This window comes from Brachypodium distachyon, chromosome 4 (assembly GCF_000005505.3).
Source record: "Brachypodium distachyon strain Bd21 chromosome 4, Brachypodium_distachyon_v3.0, whole genome shotgun sequence".
NCBI lineage: Eukaryota > Viridiplantae > Streptophyta > Magnoliopsida > Poales > Poaceae > Brachypodium > Brachypodium distachyon.
In genome coordinates this window covers 39,751,700-39,767,613 of record NC_016134.3, presented here as the reverse complement: position 1 = coordinate 39,767,613, position 15,914 = coordinate 39,751,700, and the positions used below count along the sequence as shown (strand labels likewise).

The 15,914-nt window shown below is 48.9% G+C and overlaps 1 protein-coding gene across 1 annotated transcript; it reads left to right on the top strand.

The window, feature by feature from the left end:
* The first annotated feature begins 7,864 nt into the window (after positions 1-7,864).
* On the top strand, positions 7,865-9,085 carry LOC112268693 (keratin, type II cytoskeletal 2 epidermal-like). The gene has a single exon (XM_024454647.1). The coding sequence runs from the start codon at positions 7,865-7,867 to the stop codon at positions 9,083-9,085; it is 1,221 nt and encodes a 406-aa protein (XP_024310415.1).
* Positions 9,086-15,914: the final 6,829 nt, after the last annotated feature.

The following is a 15,914-nucleotide window of genomic DNA, read 5'->3' as shown; positions in this document are numbered from 1 at the left end:
CAACAAACGCCACCACCAACAGCGAGACGAACCGAGTTAGGAGAACCACCGCACCCGTCAAAGGAGCAACCGGCGGCGGTAGCAACACCCCCCAAACAGACGAACCCCTCACGGAAGAAAGGGAACAAAAGAAAAGAAAAGCGAAATGCAATTAAGGAAAGCAATAAAGACACGCCAAATGCCCGACAGGTGCCGCACGAACCAACCACAGCAACCGACCAACACATGCCACGTACGCACGAGAACCGCCACACAAACACTGCCCCACCCCCCCTCGTTAGGCCGAACCGTTCGAATAACTAAAACCATGAAAGTGGCACCGCGCACACACACCCATGACAGACGCGGAACCAAACCCAGGAACTCGATGACGCATGGGTCCCTAAATCCGAGCTGGCACAAATCATTACATGGGCTAGAAGGAACTTGATGTCACACATCCAGAACAAGGGAAAAACACCCGCCTGCGAACCCCGGAGCGCTGAGAGCGCGCGGAAACCGCCCGCACATAGAGATTGGAGGGACTAGTCGATTTTTAATTAGTCTCTAACCGCATGCTCTACGGTCCGACTTGAAGAGGCATCGAGCGAATTGAGCGTAGCCTGGTATGTGCACGCTCAGCTCTTTTTTATGCGTACAAGCCCTGTCACTGAATGGTTTAATTAATCTTTTACTCCCTCCGTCTCATATTAAGTGACTTTCTATTACATGTATCTAGACGTCTTAAATTTGAGTCAATTAATATGGAACGGAGGTTAATATTACATTAGCAACTAATCGTATGGCTTGGCGCGGGATTTTCTTAAGAAGTTTTACGTGACTTCCTAATGAGCCACGATGATTATTTAAACATTTTGTTTGATCATGGAAAGAATGAACTCACACTTGCACACATGCAATGCAAGTGCACTTTTCTCCATCGTATGGGAAAATTGCACGTACGGAGTATAATTTTTCCTGAAATTAAGTCGCCCGATTATTGTTTAATAGGGTAATTATATTTTCTGACCCTACATAATAATCGCTATGAAGATTTACATGGGTGAGGAAGTACTTTTGACTCACACTATGTCATGGGCTAATATTTGTCGATGATTAAATATTTGCATCTGATGTGTATATGTATACCTCCGTCGATCATCGTCTTGGTTATTTAGAACGATATTCACTACAGTTATTTTCTATAACAAAATGTTGCCTGAATTAGTTTATTATGATTTCCGATGCATTTTCCACGCTTTTATTTATTTGGTCAAAATCAATGTCAACAATCTCTCATACAAGTATAAAATATTCAGCTCATTGTTCTTTTACCTTATAAATATAAGGTACTATCTAACCAAGTTTGCTTATGCATTTCGCACCTCACATCGGCAAATGGCAAATGCTTGTTCAAATGATGCCTTGTCCTCATATTGAAGTGAGCATCAGGCCCGTATAGTGGCAGGGAATGGACGATGGCACAGGGCCCCCATTTTTTAGGGCCTCCAAAGTTTACTCAATTAGTACTAATTGGCTGTTAATTACCGTTCATGTTACTGCAAATACAATAGGAAAGGCCCGTGCAGCCAGCAGGAGAAAAGAAAAAGAAAAAAGCCCACACCGTGCTCAGCCCACCTAGCATGGAGGACAACAGAACAAAGCCCGTACGGTCTGATTCTTTCCATTGCACGGACAAGGATCCGTTGGACGCTGTGTCTCACGCTCAAAACAATGCCCTTCATAGATATCTTATGAAATAATTTAATTTTTCTTAAAAAATCAATTTAGGGTCTTATTTTAGATTTTGCACAGTGGCCTCAAAATTCCAGGTACGGTCCGGTGAGCATGCACGTTGCACGTCTCCACGATATGTGCCAACTTGAATTCTATTTTTTGATATAGTACGTGTGCACAATAGAAACATAAGCTAGGCGCGGTCCGCCAAGCGGAAGTTGTGCTCTTGGCGGGCGTCCAGGCCCGTCGAAGGTCATGCGCGAGGTGCACGACCGCTCAGGGCCTCCAAATTTACAGGTAGTTATGGTATTAATCAGGAAAAAAAACAGCACTGACGAGCAACTGCTCGACTCCTACTCCATCGCCTCGACTTCGACTCGCTGGCCCCTGCCTCCACGGCTCCTCCCGAGGATATCGAGATCGCAATCGCCCTACCAGGCTGCCCCCTGCCGCTCGTCCAGGTCCTGCCCTGCGTTGATCGATTCAATTGATTACTTGGTGCCCTGCTTAGTCCGTGGCCTGTTGTCTTCCAGTCCCCTAATCCCTCTACGGCTCTGCCCTCGCTAGACGTTGGCTTGCTACAGCCTGCAATGCTACGCTAATCTGTGATCTCCTGGCGTTGCTTAACTCTTCTATTTTTGTTTTCAATTTTTTCCTCCAAGATCTGCTGAAAGAATCTGTGGATCCTCTTGATATTCTAATTTTTCTAAAAAAGCTGCCCTTATATCATAACACTATGGCCCTGTTTGTTTGGGCTTCAGCTTCAGCTTTTGGTGCTTTTAGCAATCTCAAAAGCACTTCTCATGTTTACACATGAAGCTGAGAAGCATCTCTGGACGTGCTTTTGGTGCTTCTAGCTGAGAAGCACGTCCGGAGGTGCTTCTCAGCTTCATGTGTAAACGGGAGAAGTGCTTTTGAGATTGCTAGAAGCATCAAAAGCGGAAGCAGAAGACCAAACAAACAGGACCTATGATTGCATACAGAATTTTGTTAACCATTCCGGTGACCGTTGCTTCTGCGAAAAGAAGCTTTTCTAGAATTTGTTAAATTTTTATTTCACTCAACTCTGATGCAAGAAAGATTTAGTGGATCGGTGACAATAGCACTTGAAAATGAAGCTGTTATGAAGATATAATTGGAGATTTCATTTCAAAAAACACTAGACGGATGATGCTTTTCAGAGGAAATGAGATCAATTTATTGCTCCAATACTAGTATATTACCATTCCGTTTCTGCTATAATTTTAGATGTTGTGCGAAATAAGACATATTATAATCGTGAAGTTATACAAATACATGAAGCTATGATTTAGTTACATGAAGCCCCCCAATTTTAGAACAAAATTTTCAATTTCGTTCGAGGTCTCCAGTTCCTGGAGACGGCCCTGCGGGCGTCGCGAGGTACTCTCGTCGAAGGCCACGGCCACTGCGATTGGAGGGGACTGGTCGTCGTCGTCGGAGCGGAGAGAGGCAGCGCGGGGCGAGGCGGGGTGGAGGAGGCCGTCGGAGCAGTGGCGGGGGAGCAAGGGGCGGACGGCGGAGGGGACGTCGGAGCGGGGCGGAGGAGCGAGGGGCTCTCCCGCGACGGGCGGGCGGCCGCGCAGTCCAGAAGCCCGCCAAGGTTTTTCGTGTCCCAGTCCTTCCGCGGATTCCGCACTTTCGCTCGTGCTGGCCGGTGGGCTTGAGCTGAATCGTGCGTCTGCTAGCCGTCGGATGGAATTAGACGGTGGATATGGATTCAAGGGGTCAGGGCACGCGGTGACCTCCCTCTGGCATCTAGCCGATCCCAGTCCCTGCTCATCCCCTGGGCCCTAGCCCGAACCCCGAAGCTCCCGTCTCCTCCTCTATCCCCCCCCCAGTCCCCCACGTACTGCGCCATGAGCTCCGGCGCGGTAGCCTCGCCGCTCTAGCCGTTCCCCGCACCCGCTCCTCCCCTTCGCGACCGAGCCAAGCCGCCCCGCACCCTCCAGCGCGAGCGCCTGGACGCCCCGCGCCGTCATCCTCGCCTCCGACAGCCCGCCGCCGTGGGCCGCCACCGCTGCTCCGGTGCCCCCTGCGCATCACAACCGTTTCCGAGAGCACAGCTACGTCGCGTTGAAGCCGCCGGCACGCTCGACGGCGCCTCATGACGCCCCGAGTGCTCCCGCGTCGAGCGCCTCCGCTGTCCACGCCACCTCGCCGTCGCGGGACGACTCCAGCGCCGGATCTGCGCCGCCGTCGACTTCTTCCGCCTCGCCATGCCAGCGCGCACGTGCAGGGCCTCTCGTACTGCCGCCCGATGCCCCGACGTGCTGGACCCGCCTCCGTCTTCTCCGAGTCCGGCGACGCCGCCGTCGAGCTCTTCCCCGCCGGACTGCATCTCCGTCACTGCGCGTGCCGATCGACTTCTCTCGAGCCCCTCCACGTGAACTGCCCTTCTTCCCCTTTTTCTCTCCCCCGCTTAGCCGTAGTCCCGTGCGCCACCGCTTCCCGGTGAGCCGCCGCCGTCGAACACGTCGCGCCGCCCCTGTCCGCCTCGAGTGCGCGCCGTGTCGCGCCGCGAGCGGCATGGCCACGCCCCGAGCGCCAGGCGCGTTCCAGCCGACCCCTGCCTCGTCCTTGGCGGGCCGAGCCCCGCACAGCCCAGTCGAGCCGGCCCACTCCACACTCAGCCCACCTGTTAAGAAAAAAGGAAACAAATGAAGAAAAATAAAAATGCCAACTAGGCCAAGCCCATGGGCCGACTAGGCCGGCCCACTGGAGCAACCGATTTCACTCTTTCCTTTAATACTAAATGAGTAAATTACAAAAAACCACCACATTAAACTATGGTTTCACATCGGTATCAGTTTACGTTTTAGTTGCAAAAAACCACCAGATTAACATAACCCTTCGTTTGCTAGCATATAAGCCCGTTCTTGACAGGTATGGCCCACTGTCAGGCCAGCGTGTCTTGCTAGCTCGACCTTTCAGCGTGGCACACATACGGCATGAACTGGAGACCGCCTCGTCCTCGCCGGCCTGCTCGAGCAGGTCGTCAACCGCATCGAGGTGGTCCAGCTCGACGAGTCCTCCGCATCTGGCGCATCACGGACCACGTCGATGCCAATGTCGACGCTGCCACCAACTCCGGCTCCGTCTGCCACGAACGAGCGTGGCTGGTCTTCCTCCTCTAGCACGAGCACAGGACGCCCCGCAAACAGAACCACGCCGGCCGCCGCAATCTCCGCCCGCGTGCCCGCCGCACGCCGCTGTTCCGGCGCGCCTCCGCTTGCCCCCGCTGCTCCGAGCGCCGTTGCCCCACACGCCCGCCGCGCGCCTCCGCTACTTGCGCCGCTGCTCGCCGTGCGGCCATGGCCGGCTACAGCCCATCGGCCTTAGCTTTTTTTTAACGGGTCTCAGCTTTTAGATTGGAACAGAGAGATGTGCCACGGTGGACTGCCACGTTGGACGCCACGTTGGCCTGTCAGAAACGGGTTTAGATGCTAGCGTTCGATGGGTTAATTTAATCCGGTGATTTTTTGCAACTAAAATATAAACTGGTACCGATGTGAAACGCTAGCCACTAATGTGATGGTTTCTTGTAATTTACTCATAATAAATTCCCTCTTTCGCTTTAGTAATAAAAATATGACGATGGACCCAACCTGTCAGTCTCTGTGCCCTCATTTTAGTTTGGAAAATGGAAAACTGCTATTTACAAAGAATCTGCCACTGGATTAAAATGTTACTCGCTCCATTTCATAATTTTTGTCGAAATCTTACATGTATCTAGATGCTTTTTGGGAATAGATACATCCATTTTTTTGACAAATTTGAGACAAGATTTATGGAACGGAGGGAGTAATAACTTTTTGTAGAAAACTCCGAAAAATACGATTTATATAAGCTTAATAATGCATTTTTCCACAATTATAAAATGTGTAGAAACATTTTGGTAGTTCATAAAAATTTAATTCCAGCGGGGTTAGCTCATTGTGGGTTATTATGATTTTCCGAAGGTATTATATGTTGCTACCGTGCATAGTAATTTGTATTAGCATGTTTATTTCTACTTAGTAGCTATTTCTAGCTTTAGTTTAAAGTGTGGGAAAATAGTTAGACCACAAATTCCATGTATATGGTTTGGGACAATCCCATTACCATTAGATGTGTGCATAGGTTGGTTTATTGTGTGATTTTGGTTTGAGGGTTTTCAAATATCCAAAGGTCCTACCCAAAGAAAAATGAATAACCCTCTCCTAAGTCTCGACGTTATACTTTAGATGATGATCGACGCTCTATATTGTTTATTGCTTTGGCTATCATGTCATGTCATATTTATTGCTTTGGCTGTCATGCCCGGTTGTATGATCTAGATTGTTTGCTTGTGTACCATGTTGATCGGAGTAGTAAATAACCAGCAGGACCCTCACAATCTAGCTTCAAAGCATACTGAAATGACGGGTTTACAACAATTTTGTCATAAACCACATGAATGGACTGTGGACCTATTGCATATGCAAAACACTCAAAATTGCGGTAGCAATCAACACTGAACTCTAAGGCTCAATTTTACATTGCTGATTTGTGCTGCGATGAATTTATTTTATAATTTGATGTGGAAAAATACACACGGAAGTAGGAAAAAGTTATTTACCAAAACAGAAAAATAGGCAAGAGTTGGTTGTAAAGATGGATTATCATAATACACCTTAATGCCAAACTCACCTTAACAGCATGTACATTGCAAGTTGGTTAAGGTGGTGCTTATAAAATTAAACCTACTTATCCTTGAGCAACAGTGCTTATCGTTAAGCAGCATTGCTTATTTGAAATTGACACTTATCCTATACAAATAGACACGGGTGCTTAAGCAAAAATCAGTTTATTTTTCGTAAGCGCCTCGTTAGCACCATAAAGGGCGTGTACAATGGAGTGACGTCAGCCTTGTCTTAACGGTGTCACATAGGATAAAATCTGATGTGGAAGAGATAGAAACGAAAAAAAGGCACAAGTCTTCTCTTAATTAAGAGATGATCTCTTCACAAGAATGATAAGGCAAAGATAAGACAATTTTCCCATTGTACTAGATTTCACCTTTTCTTAGCATTTATTTAGTTAATTTTATTCATCTAATCATTAATTTTAAGATATAGCATTAAGAGATAATGCATTGTACAACATGTTTTGTTGTCTTTTCTAAATGACGTGAAACACTAAGATAAGATAATCTTATCAGTCATTGTACATGCCCTCAGATGCTCATGCTGCGAGTGTAACTGATTTAAGCAGGTTTGGTTGCAGTTCCGTTCACTGTCTGTCTTCTCCACGGAGATGGAGCAGAGCAACCAGGTACAGACGCGTTCCTGTCTTCTCATCCACCGCGGCTCCGGCGTGCCTGACTACTCCTCCTGCCGCAGCCTTTCTTTCTTCTCCTCCTCCGTAGCGCCATTTCGTCCTCCTCCTGCGCGCGGACATGCTCGCCGCCCACTCGCTCCGCCTGAGCTCTGCTCCGTGGCGTGACGCGGTAAGCAGATCCCACCCCCGCGAGCTGCTTCCCTTGACCGTGTGGCGCGGCGAGCGGAGCTTTGCGGCAGATCACGCCGTGGCGAATTTCCCCCCTCGTTCACGCCCTTTTGTGTTGATGAAAAACAATTCCATTACTAAACACTACGAGCAAGATCGCTCACAAGGTATCACCTGGACTTAAGGTATACATGTTCCATCTTTGCACCGGCCACCGCTGGGGCATCGTTGCAACTTACAAATACGATTACAGTATGTAAACCTACACATTGAGAAATTTAGAAAAGCAAAAGCTCCGCCCCAGTTTTTTCTCTCCGCCGAATGGACTCCTCCGAAAGCAGCAAGTCATCGGGCGTTTTTGCTTTGGTTCCATCTCGCCCCTTGGATCTGGTTTGGAGGGCTGATAAAGGGCTCAAGTCTCTCGGTGACTTGAAGAACTTCACTAAATCCTCCTCCCAATTTCGGCATCCCGCCTAAAGCAACATCGCCGACCCCACATCGCCGGGCTGGGACTGGCTCTATTTAAATACCCACCGGGAGTTAACCGCCTCTCGCATCGCCGGTTCCCTATCCATCTCCAGCTCTTCAGCCGCCTCTCCCTCGCAGCATCGCCCTCGCCGAAGGCCGAACTCCTCCTCACCCGCAGCACCGCGCTCTCGCCATGGGGCGAGCTCCTCGCCCCGTCTCCCGCTCCCGCACTCGCATAGCGCTACCCGCCCCCGAGTTCCTTGTCTCCCACGAGTCCACGGTACGATTCGTGCGCGCTCGTCGGAACGACCCTGCTGTCAAGGTTCACGTTCGGGCTGCGCAGGGGATCAGAGACGCGAGCGCGATGTTTGGCCTGCTACGCCCCTACAAGGAGGGCCTGGATTGGAGAGTGGGGAACTACCGTCTGCTGAGGGCTGCAGAAGAGCTCCGGGACCCGCTGGCCCGTGCACGGCACGCCACCGACGATTTGATCGCGCGCCTTTCGAGCCACGATTTTCTGGCGGCTCTGAGGAGACTCGCTCGCGGAGGTGGCCCTCAGGCGCACGTCGGCGAGCGTCGGCTGCACGGGCGCGCGCGCGGCCACGGAGTCCTCCCTATCGGAGGCCACCGCATCGGCTACGGGCAAGGAGGCCTCGTCGTCGAGCACCGGCGCACCGCGGAGCGCAGCGGCGACCTCGGCGGACTCGCGCGCGGGGACGCGCTCGGTAGAGGCTTCCTCTCCCGCGGTGGAGCGCTCGGAGGCCGGGGCGTCGAGCACCCACACACCGCGGAGGACAGCGGTTTCCTCGGCGGACTCGCGCGCGGTGGCGCGTTCGGCAGAGGTCTCTCCCGCGGTGGCGCGCTCGGAGGCCGTGGCGTCGGGCACCCACACACCGCGGAGGACAGCGGTTTCCTCGGCGGATTCGCGCGCGGCGGCGCGTTCGGCAGAGGTCTCTCCCGCGGTGGCGCGCTCGGAGGCCGGGGCGTCGAGCACGCACACACCGAGGAGGGCAGTGGTTTCCTCGGCGGACTCGGGCGCGGCGGCGCGTTGGGCAGAGGCCTCTCCCACGGTGGCGCGCTCCGAGGTCGCATGCTGGGAGGTGGCGCCCTGCGAGGCCTGGCGCTGGGAGGTGACCTCGATCCTGTGGACTTAAACATGGACCTCCAGTTCCTGCGCGACGCCGAGGCGTCGTGCCGCTCGACGAGGTGCCGGTGCATAAAGAGGGATGCAGTGGCGCTCGCCAAGCACATCAACAGGGTGTGCGACAATCTCCAGGAGTTCTCTGGGCAGATGAACCGCAACTCTAGCTTGGAGTCTACCCTGCGCCGTCGCAGATGGGTTGTTCGCAATCTGCAGGACCTCCTCAGCCATATCGATAGGCTATGCGCCCGGCGCATCTCGTTTCCGCACTAGCTTTGTTTCTTATGCGGATGACATTTTTGGGAAGTTTTGTGATCTGATTCCCTTGCCTTAGGTACGATTGCTTTCATTTGTCGAAGTTTCTTTAGGGGATTTCGCTAGACATCTTATGCGGATGACTGTTCTTCGTTTCTGGATAATTTCGTTAGTGGATTATCCTACGCTGATTGATTACCAGAAGCAGTTATGTAGTTTTGTGCTTTGTGGTACAATTTGTTGAACAATGTCTCTTGACAACTGTACATTTTCATATTGTTTTCTTGCATAGTAAGTGGCAATATGTTCACCAGACAGAATTCTGATTCAGATTGCTATACGCATGTATTCCCTTGGTTTTATTGTTGGTTGGGACTTGGCGCACTAGTTGAGAATTGGCTATAATCCCAATCCCAAGTACCTATATGCAGTTAATTTGAGATTAATTAGTATCTTAAAATATCTATAGTATTTTATCTGTCTTTGTGTTCGAGAAAACATTTTATTTGATGCAGAAATGAAAAGCAAGAAGCCTTAGCTTCAGGCTCCAGGAGGTTCCTTGAAAGGTAAAATCTGACAACAACCTGTTACGTTTTCAAAGAAGTTGACAGAAACGATTGTCCAGTTTGCATGTAAAAGTACACAAGTTAAAATTTGAATCGGGCCATGATTGTGAGTCCTATTTTCTGTTAAAACCTGGGGACATAGATTATTTCTAGTTTTGCATAACTTGCAAACTTCCAGTACTGAATGTATGAGGTTGTTACATTCTTGTTGTTGTTCTATCTTAATGGCCAAATGACCATTGTCGATTGTAAACAATTAGTGGTAAATATCCTGACATGCCCACAGTTTCCTTTCAAGATTGCTGCTTATGAAATGACAAGACTGATGGCTTCAATTGGGGGAACTTTAAATATACGCATCTCATAGGTTCTTATTTCCGTTCAAAACTTTCTATACATCTTTGCAGAATACGTTCAAGAAGCTGCTATTGAAAAACAGCTTAATTAAGATAGCTGATAAGTGCAACAAAACTTGAAACTGTAGATGCTCCGTATGTCCTTTCTAACTTCCCTGACATATCAGTGGTAATTCATGCCTATTGTTGCTAGACTTGTGAGCAAGTGACTTCTACATGTGTTGCGAATCAGCGCAAACAAAACAAACCGTGCCCTTATACACTCTTGTTATCTTGTATGCCCTGCTGCTAACAATAGCCTGTAGAATCTTTTTGCATGAAATGGTTGAATCCTCAAAGATAATGTCGGAAAAGCAAGAAAAGACTTTTGTGTGCTTTCAGATTGATCATGCATTGTTTCTTCATTCTCATTTGATGCACGAATTACTAGACTAATGACTCACTTTCCAGGTCAAGCAAGGACAGTTATGCTTTTCTTAGCCGAAAACCATAGTTATGCTGTAAACATGTTGACCTAATTACTATAAAGAGTGAGATCGTGATTGGGGGCGTGGGGGGCGGGGGCTAAGGTCAACTCTGGTTTACGCATGTCTTTTCCTCTCTGTTACATGCCTAATACCAGACACTTCCCATGGATTATATGACAGTAGGCAAGCTTGAGGGTGATATGAAGCCATCTAATCTGTACAGCATTATGTTTTATTTTTGGTGAACTTAACCAACCAATGATAGGAAATACTTGCATTATTGATCTATCCTATTACACCCTATTACATTAGTGAGAATGATAATCCAGTACTGGTACTCAAATGATCACTTTATGCATGTTGATCACTTGCATTTCCTTGTAAGAATTGTTAAAAACATCTTCCCTTGAAGATGGACAACCATTTGTCATGGAAAATGTTGTTTGATTAGCAGTAACATTTGCATGCGGATCTTCCTTGAAAACTAGACATGACCTGAAATGCTTCAGAAGTTGTCTGGGTTCGTTGAAACTGAAGGATTGTTTGGAAGAATTGTAATTCTTGGTATTTAATTCAAATTTGAGCTATTCAGCTGATCATGTCACTATCGGATATCCATGTCCATTCCACAGTGGATATGGTAGCCGCCTTTTGCTGCAGCAACACCTTACCATTATTCCCAACACTGGATATGTCCGAACAATTGGCTGCCTTGGCTTACTTGGATGACTTGACCTGATCTTACCCACACTCATCTCTGGCGCCCTCCACCTCTCTTGACAATAATCTCCCCTTCATGAATTGCTAATTGCTACGGAGTAGTTCCTATTTTATGTAACTGGCAAAAGTAGTCATTTTAAGCTGTATGCAGTTAGCGGTAAGTCCATGGCAATCGTTTCTCCTTTCAGTTTCCCAGGTTGCTACCGTGGATCTTAGGAGCATTCAATATAAACATCGTTGATATCTCATTTGCTTTAATTTGTTTGTAGGACTGGACTCCCTAATCTGTAGCCTCATATTGTATGTTTTCGGCTTGTTCCAGCAATTTGTGCAATCAGGTTCTGTCTGGCGCGGTCCACCCGTGTCGCGACAACTTGGACATCAGTTCAATTGCCCTGCTAGTCTCTCTTCTCAGCCCAGGCCTGTAATCTCCCAATTTCCACTAGGCACGGGCGTTCCGGTTCAGAACCGTATGTAACCCAGTAAACCAATTTTTCTTCTTCCTATAAAACCAGCAAGCAGCCCGTTGGGTATTTACGGCAGGCACGGCTGAGGGAGACGGAGTCGGGAATCGTGACTGCACCAGTTACAACTTACAAGCAGTGCAGACTGCAGAGATAGCCAGAGAAGGCCACTCCATATCGACGCAGTTTCATCAGATATGCACCACCGGCCTAATGGGACCATCTTAAGTCGAGGTCTCAGGTGCCCGTCAGCAGGCGGCGAGGCATCCACGCCTTGAACTGCTTCGGCAGACGGCTCCTCGTGTGCGGAAGGATTTGGTGTTTGCTGCTGACTGATTCAATCCTGCTAGTAGGAGCAAAACGTAGGGAGTAAGGCTATGGCCTGCGGCCTACACGTACAAGATCGAGGATATACCCGTACGCCGGTGGATCAGTGGTAGCCGTCCATGTCGAATCAGGATGGAGGTGCAGCGAAGCACAAAAATGAGCGTGCCTTGTGCCTTGTTGGCTTGTTGGTCCCAACCCAGCTACAGCCAGTATAATTTTCGAGATCCGGCTGGAATTGTTGTTGGTCAACGTTGGGGAAGAATAATCCGAGTTGAATGAGGCACATGTCCAATCTTTTAGGCCGTGGTGATGGGCAGTTAATTGAGATTTCGATTTTTTTTTTGGTCCGATAACTTTCATCAGCTGTCCGGTGGTGCGATTTCGCCGGAGCATTTCCCGCGTGAGCAACAGTGACCACTAGCGTCGCCATAACGAGTCGATGCCACATTGTTGTCTCCGTTCCCCTATCGGATGCAGCTTAATCCTGTCTATGACAATCGGGAATTCCTCGTGCACATGCCCCTAAGCACTAGCGTACCGGAACTGCAGTCGCCGTTGTCAAACCTTGAATCGACATGAAAAACCTAACGCCAGGTTTCGCCGGCACGCGCGCACGGAAATAAACCCTAACCTCGCCGTCCCAATGGACCAATAGGAATCGATGCTGGCACTCCGTTGATTCCGTCTTGACAGACGAATTCGAGGGCATCAGATCCCGAAAGACCAACTCGATGACGAAGCGACATCATCCGTCTATCGCCGTCTCCGCGAGGACCACACCATCTTCCCCACGCCTCCCGGTGGTAGGAGGACAGAGATTCCTTATTCCAAACCGCCTCCTTCATGTCCTTTCCACTGATCCTTGACAAACAAAGGTCTATCCAAAATCTATGTCCATACATCTGAATAAATTAAAATTTGACATGCTTTGCTCATTTTATCATGCATCGAACAAGTATTTGTATGCATAGGCACATGAGGCTCTCATGAACAACTTGAACTTCCCAGGTTAAAGTTATACAACTTCCTCTTATGCAATTTCCATCTTTATAGTGGTTATTTTAAAAACAATAGAAATAACAAGGGCGTATTCGAAATGAAGATACCATTAGAAGCAACAATGCAACCATCCGCTTTAGATGGACGAACCTAATAGAATTTTGAATTATTCTGGCTATACTTCAGATGGAAGTTAAGAAGAGAATGACATATGTACAAACATGAAAATTTGAATAAAAAAGAATTATTATGACACACAGAACACTTTAAGATCATGTTACCAAAACTTACTCTCATCAGTTATGATCTATCTGCTAGTCTTTACCTCAGCATCTTGGGCCATATATGCATTATCCACAATGATCATGTTATCATCTTCACTATTAGTACTATTTGTTAGCCTCACATAATCACACAGGTAAAACACACTCTTAATATGTGTAAGAAAAACAAAGCATGTGAAGCAGCAAATTTAGTTGAGAAACATGGCGAAGTTTTTCTGGACAAAATGCCTAAACCCCCTCTACCTTCAAAATAACACAATATGCTTGCTGCTGGCATTTCCCACTTCTGTCTTTAAGGGGTTTGTATATTCCATATACTCCCTCCGTCCCTAAATAACTGACGTGGATTATAAGAATCTATACAAATCCACGTCACTTATTTTGAGACGGAGGGAGTATTTACTTTCTCCTTGTAGCACTGTACAGCACCTCAAAAAAGGAGGCTCATAATCCTAAGATACCAACATGAAAAAACAATGTAGCATCCACCAACAGAACGTACTGCATAGAACAAGACAAGTTTATATAGTCCTACTAATTATCGGTAAAAATCAAACTGATTAGGTAATCTACAGTACCAGCTCCACGGCTTTACTTTGATTAAATCAATAACTACACGAGCAATCCACTGTAACCAAACTCATAATCTCTTCTGGCATTTTATCAACTTTTCACACATGAAACAAAAAACTACTCCCTCTGATTCTAAATTCTTGACTCAAATTTGTCCAAATATGGATGTATCTATTCTTAAAAAATGTCTAGATACATGTAATATTTCGACAACAATTTAGGATCGGAGGGAGTATCATTTTATGAAGTGATATGCAGGAAACATTATCGAAACAATACCGAAGATGTAACAACCTCAAGCACTCAGTACTGGAATTCTGCAAGTCATGTAGGAAACTAAGAATAATCGATAGCCCTGGATTCTACAGAAAATTGGACTCACAAATATAATCACATCCAAGTTTAAGTCCAACGACATTGAACATTTAGAAGAAACAATATCACTGCAACACAGAATAGTCCAAAAGCACTGTATATTGTTTTCCAAACGTCCTCGACGGCGCCCAGTTCCATTAAGGAATCAACGGAATGAGTGTTAAGGTTTCAGTTTCAGAAAACAGGAGAAAATGCTAAGCAGTTCGCTGTCTACTACAGAGGGTGCAGAGCACAGCTGCATGAGCAAAAGATCTCAATACTCAATACTATTCCGGCTATCATTATGCACACGCAAACGCAATCAATCTCGTATATGAAGTCCTAGGTGCGTATCTAATGGGGAAGTCAGTGATATGACTAAGGAGACGCTCCAGAACCTGAACCAGCTCTAGGCGCCGTTGCTGCAGTGCGTTCAGCCGTGCCTCCCGCTCCAGGCTCTCCTTAGTGCTACTGACGGGCATCACCGAAACCTCTATGGCGGTGTTGACGAATCTGAAGACTTGACCGCTTACCTTCCTGATGTGATTCGAGAGCTTGATCGCACCCTGGCTGATTGGGCGACAGCCCGTGGCACGGATGGTACAGTTGACGGTCTGCATGAGCTTGAGGTCGCGGCGGACCTCCTGGTTCCAGCCGCCCCCCGTCGCGTTTGCTCGGCCACCGTTCCCGTGCTCGAACTGCGAAGCCATGCGATGGGCCTCCTCTCCCGTGTGCGAAGCCGTGCGCTCGGCCGCCGTACGCGAAGGTACCGCTCCCCCGCGCACCGCCGTGGTTCCCGTGCTCGTCGCCGTAGGGGAAGGCATCGCTCCCGCTCGCGCCACCGCGGCTTCCGTGCTCGCTGCCGAACGCGAAGGTGCCGCTCCCGTGCTCGCCGGGGCTCCAGTGCTCCCCTCCGAACTCGCGAAGGCGCCGCTTCCGAGCGCATCCCCATGCGCGAGGGCGTCGAGCTGTAGGAGCCCGTCGTGGAGAACGATGTGTTCGAGCAGGCGAGCGAGGACCCGTCCAGTAGCTTGCCGCGCTTCAGCGATCGGAGGCTCCAGGTCCGCGGCTGCCTTCAGGAGGTAGTAGTTGCCGATTTCCCATCGGTAGGCTTGGCGGCGATTGTTCAGCAAGCCCCAGCTGATAGCTCTGGCCGCCGACACCCCGTCGGCTGCCCTGACCTGAACGGCGACGCCGCGCCGTTCGCCGCATGCGCGGACGAACTCGCGCGTACCCTCGACCGAATCAAGGACACGAACCCCTCTGGCTCTAGGGTCTCGGTGGCGGGCTAGGGGACCACGCGCCATGCTCCGCAAGGTGAGGTGAGAGGCGGTGGTGCGGGGATGATGGATGCGGTGGTGCGAGGGTGGAGACGGTGGGAATTTTGGCTGCTCTGGTTTTCCTTGGCGCCGTGGCGGTTGGGGTGGTGGGAAAGGTTATGGGGATCCCGGCGATGTGGGGCCTCTCGCCTTTTTAACAACGCCGTTGGGCGGGATTCTGAAAATGAGCCCGCTCTGTCGACAGCTGGAAATGTAGATTTTTTTTTACGATTATCATTTATTACAGACTAACGTCAGCTTTGTAATTATCAGCCAACCAGCTAAGATAAGGTATACGTGAACTTGAGATCAAATTAAGTTGACAACATCAAGCACATTATGGATGGTCTAGTTCTTTCTATCCCCGAAGACAGTAACGACTAATTTCTTGGTACTCTAACGGTAACATGACTACCAT